Source organism: Mastomys coucha, unplaced genomic scaffold, assembly GCF_008632895.1.
Source record: "Mastomys coucha isolate ucsf_1 unplaced genomic scaffold, UCSF_Mcou_1 pScaffold5, whole genome shotgun sequence".
Classification (NCBI taxonomy): Eukaryota; Metazoa; Chordata; class Mammalia; order Rodentia; family Muridae; genus Mastomys; species Mastomys coucha.
This window is the reverse complement of record NW_022196911.1, coordinates 112,767,212-112,776,621: the sequence shown is the minus strand read 5'-3', so window position 1 is coordinate 112,776,621 and position 9,410 is coordinate 112,767,212. Positions and strand designations below refer to the sequence as shown.

The 9,410-nt window shown below is 50.4% G+C and overlaps 1 protein-coding gene across 4 annotated transcripts in view; it reads left to right on the top strand.

The window, feature by feature from the left end:
* Rnf157 (ring finger protein 157) overlaps positions 1–9,410 on the top strand; it is a 67,153-nt gene that overhangs the window by 47,766 nt on the left and 9,977 nt on the right. For all 4 annotated transcript variants that reach the window (XM_031350993.1, XM_031350995.1, XM_031350996.1 and 1 more), the window contains exons 9-16: positions 618–689; positions 1,404–1,563; positions 1,745–1,857; positions 5,593–5,831; positions 6,385–6,493; positions 7,882–7,993; positions 8,338–8,507; positions 8,742–8,807. In XM_031350993.1, the coding sequence (XP_031206853.1) occupies positions 618–689; positions 1,404–1,563; positions 1,745–1,857; positions 5,593–5,831; positions 6,385–6,493; positions 7,882–7,993; positions 8,338–8,507; positions 8,742–8,807 (1,041 nt within the window). The remainder of the gene's footprint in view (positions 1–617; positions 690–1,403; positions 1,564–1,744; positions 1,858–5,592; positions 5,832–6,384; positions 6,494–7,881; positions 7,994–8,337; positions 8,508–8,741; positions 8,808–9,410) is intronic.

The following is a 9,410-nucleotide window of genomic DNA, read 5'->3' as shown; positions in this document are numbered from 1 at the left end:
GAAGAAGAGGAGGAGGAGGAGGAGGAGGAGGAAGAAGAGGAGGGAGAGGAGGAGGAGGAAGAGGAGGGAGAGGAGGAGGAGGGAGAGGAGGAGGAGGAAGAGGAGGAGGAGGAGGAAGAGGAGGAGGAAGAGGGAGAGGAGGAGGAGGGAGAGGAGGAAAAAGAGGAGGAGGAGGAGGGAGAGGAGGAGGAGGGAGAGGAGGAGGAGGAAGAGGAGGGAGAGGAGGAGGAGGGAGAGGAGGAAAAAGAGGAGGAGGAGGAGGGAGAGGAAGCAGAGGAAAAGGAATAGAGCCAAGTGTGGTGATGCACACCTTTCCCCTCAGCACTTGGGAGGCAGAGACAGATGGATCCCTGAATCAGGGTCCAGGCTAGTTTATAAAGCAAGTTCCAGGACAGCTAGGACAACACAGAGAAACTTGTGCCATACAACAAACAACACACACACACAAAGAGGGAGGGAAAGATTTAAATTTTTGTTTGTTTGGTTGGTTGGTTTTTGGCCCAGAGGTTTTTCATTGTGAAGCAGTGGTCCTGGGTGGGTTACCTTGGAAATGGCAAGCCCTCTGCCTCATCTCTCAGTAGTGAGCTTATCCTTGGACTTCACTCTTCACTATTCAGGTGGATGGGGTCAGCTACCTTCTTCAGGAGATCTACGGGATTGAGAACAAGTACAACACTCAAGATTCCAAGGTGAGTGTCAGGGCTTCCTCTCTCCCAGAGGCAAAGTGAGAACCTGCACTCTGACCAGAGCTGAGGGTCTTGGGGGCCAGCCTGATCCTAGGAGAAGATTCTCATTTCGGATCCACCCTTCTACTCTGCAGCCCAGTCGAGCTCCGATTCCCGGGAGGGCCTCGTATCTTCCCTTCATCTCTGTGCTCTCCTAGGTCCCTTCTGTTCTGACCTTCAGAAGGGGTTCAGCAGTTAGTCCAGTCTCTCAACTTCAGGCAGACAATTCCTAGAGGCAGAGGGACCAAACAACAAAAGCACTGCACAGGGCTGGAGAGATGGCTCTGCAGCTAAGAGCCCTGCCTCCTCTTCCAGAAGACCCAGGTTCAATTCCCAGCACCCTCATGGCAGCTCACAACTGTCTGTAACTCCAGCTCCAGGAGGTCTGGCGCCCTCTTCTGGCCTCTGTAAGCACCAGGCATGAAAAGGCAAAATACCCATACACATAAAATAAAATAAAAACTAATTAAAAAAAAAAAGCAAGCAGTGCTTTTGCTAAAGCCCAGCGTCAGAGTAGATGCTGTTCCCAGACACGTCTCCTCATCAGAGTAGATGCTGTTCCTAGACACGTCTCCTCATCAGAGTAGATACTGTTCCCAGATGCGTCTCCTCTTCAGCCAAGCTGACTTGTGAGAGATGGAAGGCCTTGAATGACAAGCTGCATCTCCTCCTGACCAGGTGGCAGAGGACGATGTCAGTGACAACAGCGCTGAGTGTGTGGTGTGTCTCTCAGACGTCCGAGACACTTTGATCCTGCCCTGCCGGCACCTCTGCCTCTGCAACACCTGCGCAGACACCCTGCGCTACCAGGCCAACAACTGCCCCATCTGCCGGCTCCGTAAGTCCTGGAGGGGTGTGACGAGGAGGGCTGGAACGGTGGGCACAAAACATCAGCATATTGCTGTCTGCCGGGCGTAGCAAATGGATGAATCCTGGAGGGCACATGGCTTCTGCCTGGGCGCCTGCTTATCCTTAATCCTGAAACAGGATGTCCTGGTGACCGGTGTTCTTCCTCACAGCCTTCCGAGCCCTGCTTCAGATCCGAGCCATGAGGAAGAAATTGGACCCTCTGTCTCCAAGCAGCTTTAACCCCATCATCTCTTCCCAGACTTCGGACTCTGAGGAGCATTCGGTAAGCTGGGCTCAGAAGCACGTCCCTTTCCAAGCATCTCTTTCTCCGTGTTCTTGATCATTTTTGCAGGTTTTATTTGGGGCACAGAATGTGACTGATGGCATTACATCAAGAAATTAAACCTGCATATGTGGAAGGATTTTTTTTTAGACCGTCTGGGGTCATGTTATAGTAAAGCATACTAATAATGGGTCTGGAAAGATGGCTCAGCAGCTAAGAGCACTGGCTGCTCTTGTGGAGGACCCAGGTTCGATTCCCAGCACCCACATGACAGCTCACACTGGCTCTAACTCCAGTCTTAGGGGATCTGACCTTTCCTGACCTCCAGGCACCAGGCATGCACATGGTGTACAGACATACATGCAGGCTAACATACACATAAAATAAAAGTCAATTTTTTTTTGAGACGGGGTTTCACTGTGTAGCCCTTGGCTATGCTAGAACTCACTCTAGTCCAATCTGCCTCAAACTCAGAGATCCGCCTATGTGTAACTCCCGATTTCCTGGAACCCTCGGTGGAAGTTCACTCCAGTGGGATCCGACTCAGAACTACCCCAAGCAGAGACAGCGATGACTGGTTTGGATCGGAACCACATTTACTTTCTTTACTTGAATTCTTGAAGAAAGTTACTGCCTTTCTTCATCCTTTTTGTGGCTTCAGAGCTTGGAAGCCAAGCAGATGAGCTGAGGAAACCTGGAAGGTCCGCAGCTGCAAATCAGCCGAGGATGGGTGTGGCTCTGGGATTGAGCTCAAGCCTAGCAAGGCCTTGGGACTATAGCACTATAAATTAACAGACTGCCCTCCAAAGACACAGCTATGTGCACTGTCCTGCCTTGATTAGCCCAGTGGTGGGAGAGGTTTATTATTAGTTAACAGTATGGGGAAATTGGTTAGTTATGTATAAGGGAAAAAGTCATTTTAGTATTTTAAATTACATTTATTTTTTATATTTATTTAGAGCATGTGTGTCCAGGGCAGTGGGATGAAGAATGTCTGGTTGGAGAGAACTTAGGGGAACTGGGTCTCCTTTTACCCTGTGGGTCCTAGAGGTCAAATTCATCATCAGGGTTAGTGCAAAAGACCCTGACGCATCCCCACCATTTCAGCAGCCCCCTCTTATCAAATTTATCCTTATGGAGTAGATTTCAGATGGGACAATTAGTTATTAAAAGAAAACCAAAAGAGCCGGGCAGTGGTGGCACATGCCTTTAATCCCAGCATTTGGGAGGCAGAGGCAGGCGGATTTCTGAGTTAAAGGCCAGCCTGGTCTACAGAGTGAGTTCCAGGACAGCCACAGAAAAACCCTGTCTCGAAAAACCAAGAAAAAAAAAAGAAAGAAAACCAAACCAGCAGGCACACCAGGCATGCCTTTAATCCCAGCACTTGGGAGACAGGCAGGCAGAACTCTGTGATTTCAAGACTATCCTGGTCTACATATCAGTTCCTGGACAGAGAGGGCTACATCTTATCTAAAAACAAACAAAACAAAAAAACAAAAGCCAAACAAACAAACTAGATAAAGCATTATAACTCTAGAATAAACTGTATGTGTTTTTCAGTTGAATCTGGACTGTACACCACTCAAGCAATAACAACGATGAAGAAGCGAGGGTGTTGGGTAGAAGTGGGGGACTGTGGTCTGATTGGAGAAGTATTTGCTACACGAGCCTGAAAGCTGATCATCTCAGCCACTTAAGCCAGGTGCAGCAGTCAATGCCTGTTCTTTCAGGAAGGCAGAGACAAGTGGGGCCTCTGGAACTGGCTAGACAAACTAAGTAAGCCTCCTATCACGGGGAAAATTTTAAAAACCTGTAGATTTAGCCACATAAAAAGTCCAGCCAATTCTAGGCAGTGGTGGCACACGCCTTTAATCCCAGCACTTCGGAGGCAGAGGCAGGCGGATTTCTGAGTTCAAGGCCAGCTTGGTCTACAGAGTGAGTTCCAGGACAGCCAGGGCTACACAGAGAAACCCTGTCTCGAAAAACCAAAAAAAACAAAAAACAACAACAACAACAAAACGGAAAAATCTACCATCAGCCAGACCTAAGCCCAGCAGGATGGCACACACCAGTACCCAGCTCTGAGGGGCTGAAGCTCAAGGATTATGAACCAAAGACAAATAAATAGGTTAATTAAATTGTTCGTTCCAGACCTTGGCTACATGGCTACCCCAGAACCAACAACTACCACTGCCCTGAGTTCTTTTAAATAAATGAATTTTAAGATTAAAATCTAAGCTAAAGGTGTAACTTAGTGGTAGAGTACTTCTAGATTACTTATCTTTTTTGTTTTGTTTTGTTTTTTGAGACAGGGTTTCTCTGTGTAACCCTGGCTGTCCTGGAACTCACTCTTGTAAACCAGGCTGGCCTCGAACTCAGAAATCCACCTGCCTCTGCCTCCCAAGTGCTGGGATTAAAGGCGTGCACCACCACCACCCGGCTAGGTTACTTATCTTAAGGATGAATGGCCCTGGACTCATCTCTAGCACTGTAGTAAAATAAAATTTGAGAGGCGGGAGAAATGGATTGTAAGAAAGAAAGAGTAGGGACAGCTCTTGCAAAGGATATACTTCAGGTGACTCACAGCCACCTCCAGCTCCAGGGGCATCCACTGTCATCTTCTGACCTCTGAAGTCACCTGCAGTCACCTACATAGACACCACACACACACACACCACACACACCCCACACACACACAGAGTTACTGGAGAGATGGCTCAGAATTTAAGAGTACTTCCTACAGTCCGGCTGTAGTGGCGCATGCTATTAATCCCAGCGCTCTGGAGGCAGAGGCACGTGGACCAATGTCTACAAAAGGATGAATCTGAAATTCCCAGCTATAGGAAAAACTGTGGGGTATGGGTGTATAGCTAGAATTCTAGGAAGATGGAGGTAGGAGGACATAGTGAGTTTTAAGTCACACTGGGCTTCATGAAAACCTGTCTTAAGAAAAAAGGAACTGGGCAGTGGTTCCTTTAATCCCAGCAGAGACAGGCAGATCTCTGAGTTTGAGGCTAACCCTGGACTATAGAGTGAGATCCAGGATGGCCAGGGCTACACAGAGAAACCCTGTCTCAAAAAAATAAATAAGTAAAATAAAGGAACATATTTATGTTTAACTAAAAGTAAGATACAGAATTGTTATTTTCAATTTCTGTATATGTATGACTGTGAGTGAATACTCACACGTGAGTACGGGGTACCACATGAGTGAGTGACCACCCCTGGGGGTCAGGAGGCAGCATAGGCCCCTAGAGCTGCAGTTACAGGAGGTTGTGAGCCTCTGACAGGGGGGCTGGGATCTGAACTCAGGTCCTCTCGGGAGCAGCCAGTGCTCTTCGCTCCTGAACCATCTCTCCAACCCCTTAATCATAAATCAGCTTAATCATAAATCAGCAACAAGGTAAACTAATTGAAAAATGTCCTAGATTGCCAACAAAACTTACTTTGAGTGATTGGTTATTGGTAATTTTTCTCTTCTTTGATTTATTTTACAGATTTCTAATAGTGAGTATTTACTTCTATTTTCATCTGAAGAGTGGACCGTGTGGAGAATCATGAAGGAGCCTGTGGCTTCTCCGCACTTCCTTGTCCTTATGTTTAGCACAGAAACTTTTCTTGCCACAGCGGATGCTGAAAAACAAAACGCATCTTTTAATGTCCATCGGGAAACATGATTGTGCCATAAAACCAAAAGTGCCTGACTAATTCTTGGCTTGTCTCTGATTCTTGTAGTCCTCAGAGAATATCCCACCGGGCTATGAAGTGGTGTCTCTCCTGGAGGCCCTCAATGGGCCTCTCACCTCATCCCCAGCAGTACCTCCCCTTCACATTCTTGGAGATGGCCACCTCTCAGGAATGCTACCGTCCTATGGCAGTGACGGCCACCTGCCCCCTGTTAGGACACTGTCCCCTCTTGACCGCCTGTCTGATTGCAACAGCCAAGGACTCAAACTCAAAAAGAGCCTATCCAAGTAAGTGGTGGCTGCCCGCCAGTGCCACCCAGGGCTGCCCCTGAGAGCTTTCGAGACATCTTTCCTTCCTTGACATTGTGACAGTCACATCCTAGGTAGAAACCTTCACAACACTGCTCACGATACAGAAGACTGGCAGGGTTGGGGAGGGGCAGGCCCCCCCACCCTGAGATAGATAGTACAATGTGCGTGGGCACTTAGGTGCATGCGCTCTTGGCAGGCATGGGTGCTAGAGAGGAGAGTAAGGAAAGAGGACATTGAACAGCATAGAATCCCTCGAGTCAGGGGACCTGCATGGTACTGTATCCTGAGCATCTAAATCCACAGGACACAGTCACAACACTTTCTGTGGCAAAAGAGGGTATGTCACAGATGGAGGGACTGAGATGTGGGGTGAGGGGTGGCTAGAAGCAGACTTCCTACCCCGCTGCAATAAACCTGTCGTGTCCTGCTCCCGAGAGCTGATGTGGCCTCTCCAGTCCTCCTCTGAGGTCTGAGTAAGGCGGGTAAGGGAAGTGCTCCACTCAGCTGCCTTTCCGCTGGGCTTTTACAGATCCATTTCCCAAAATTCTTCTGTGCTTCACGAAGAGGAAGATGAGCGATCTTGCAGCGAGTCAGACACTCAGCTCTCTCAGAGGCTGTCAGTCCAGCATCCTGAAGAGGTAACTGCCTTCCCCCTCCCTCCCTGGGTACCAGCATCGGACATCTGCCTGCGTGGCTCCTTGGATCTCTCTTTTATCTGCTCATGAGAGCTTGCAGTGTCTTACAAGACGGTGGCTGCACAGCTTTCCTGAGGTCCATGAGTTCTCTCCACCTTGCACATTCCTCACACAGACCTTACCTAGAACGGACAGACCCTGGTTAGCCATGCATCATCCAAGCAACAAGCTAGGAGCAGAGGACATTCAGAGACAGGGCAGTGCTCCATTCTCGGGGCTCATGTCTACCTGGGATACCGTTTATACTCAGCCACCAGTGCCACATGCGGCTCACTGTTGCTGCCCAGTGCGTACTTCCTGAACGAGTGCATGGGGGTTGAGATTGTGTCTTAATATAGCTCGGGCTTGCCATGGACTCTATAGCTGAAGATGTCCCTCCTGCCTCACCTGCCAAGTGCTCGGTAGGTGTATAGCTGCCTGTAGTCCCAGCTCTGGAAACTAAAGCAAGGGGATCATAAGCTTAAGGTCAGCCTAGGCTACATATCAAGTTCAGTGCCAGCCAGCTATTGAGGCCATCTTGGGGGGGTGGGGGGCGGTGCACTGAGAAGAAAGCACAAAGTGTCATAATATGGTGTGCAGCTCCCTTTAGTGGAAGACATTAGAAAAACTGCTGTGGGGGGGTCACATTTGGCTGGGCCTTGAAAGTTCTTAGACATGATGAAAGGTAGAGAAGCATTGAAGGGGAAGCTGGCAAGGGATCCGGTGATAGCTCGGACTTGCAGAGGCTTCTGACAGTCATGGGTGGGCCAGGGGAGCCAGGAGGAGCCTCAGGAGTCCAGGCCTGACCTAAGATGAGAATGGCCTCCCTGGGAGCTGGAGAGCTGCTCTTGCCCCTTTGCCGGCACCCAAGACGGCAAGGCAGTGTTAGGGTACTGGCAGGTGGAGGCAGAGGTGGCTCGGATCTACTGAGCAGGCGCTCCAGATATCCATATGGAGGGGTCTTGTGGGCAGTGAAGGCCCTGTTGGTTTTGTGTTCTTTCCCTTCTAAAGGAAAGCTGTTCATAATCCTGGGGAAACCAGGGCTATCCCTCTGTGACAGCTGCTGGGTGACCTGTGTCACTGGAGCTGCCACCTTTGTGTGCCCAGCAGATGCTCTGCCTCAGGTAGGAGGTGCTGACTGAAGTGTGCACTCCCCTGGGACAAAGTCACTCCAGGCCTTGGCTGAAAAGGAGTGCTGACAGAAGCCAGCACCGCCTGCCTGCCCCTCCTGTCGCTCATACCCACAAGAGGAGGACCTCATCCCTCCTGATGCCTTCCCAGCTCTGCTCTTTCCTTCTGCCCATATGCAGGGCTTGTGCTGGGTTCACGTTCAATGTGTCCTTCACCCCCAGGGCCCCGACGTGACTCCAGAGAGTGAGAACCTCACCCTGTCCTCCTCAGGGGCTGTTGACCAGTCGTCTTGCACGGGGACTCCGCTCTCTTCCACCATCTCTTCCCCAGAAGGTACCTAAGGGACCAGGGAGGAACTATGTGTGCCTTCCTCACCTGGCCCATAGCTGTGACTTCTGGGGATGGGAGCAGTGAGCTGGTGATTAAACTGGTCCACACTGGAGAAGGGAGGCCACTTATCCACCCTCCCACATGACGCCATTCCCTCTGAGCTGTAACTGCAGGAGCATGGCCTCAGTCCTTGAGTTTCAGAGCAGAATCTTGGAAGACCTTCAGTCTAAACCTTTCCCAGGATGAGTGGAGGCATTCATATCCCTCTTTGTGGCCTAGTATAAGAAGTGCATACTGCTCCTTAGTAATCATGCGCCTGTCCCCTGCCCTAACTTCTGTGTCCACAGACCCAGCCAGCAGCAGCCTGGCCCAGTCAGTCATGTCCATGGCTTCCTCCCAAATCAGCACTGACACCGTGTCCTCCATGTCTGGCTCCTACATTGCACCTGGCACAGAAGAAGAAGGAGAGGCCCTGCCTTCCCCCAGAGCTGCTAGCAGGGCCCCTTCAGAAGGAGAGGTAAGGGAAGAGCCCTCCAGTGACCTGCCTTGCCCTCCCTCGCTTCACACATGGGTGCCAGACAGCTTTGTAAAGGCCCATGTGCTGGCAGGGATGCTCAGGGAGGGTAGCAGGCACTCCCTTAGAGGTGGCTCTGTGTGCTGAGGAAAGCTGTGGGCTTGGGTTGACTGCCATAAGAGCTTACCTGGGGAGCCTGTGATGACCATCCCTTGGGGATCTGTTGCTCTTTTACAGGACACACCAGCAGAGTCCCCAGACAGCAATTTTGCTGGCCTTCCAGCTGGAGAGCAGGATGCAGAGGTAACCTAAGTGTCAAGCAGCAGCTCCTTTCCCACAGCCAGGTTCTCCTACTGTTGGAGTTAGCTGGGAACGACTGTGGCAGAGGAGCATTGGAGAAGCCCGCTGAGGCATGTCTAGGTCATTTAGAGAGTGTAAGTAGAGATGAGTGTAGTCTCCACCTCTGGCCTGGTACACTCTTCTGTCACCACAAGACACTGACCTTCCCATGGTGACCCTGACAGGCCTGGGGGACTTGCTGGCTGTCGTGCAGTCGGTCTGTTTCCTGGGGCTACTGGATCTCAAGTGCTCTGCAGCAGCACCCCAACACACACACACACACACACACACACACACACACACACACACGCCTATGTGAGATTTCTTCTTGCCTGTAATGTCCACACCCCATCCAGGAGCCTTGTGCAGAGGCAGACAGGATTATAGCTGTGGGTGGAGATGCCCTGGGTGTGCTGTGCACAATCACTGTGTAGGCCAGCCGTTACTTTTCTTCTCACAGGGCCTCTCAGGACATTTGGGTAGTAATTGGCCGATAAAGAATTCCTGAAACCTTTATGAGCTCATGGTTTTCTTTTATATCTTGTCTCATTTCCTGGTTTGAAACAG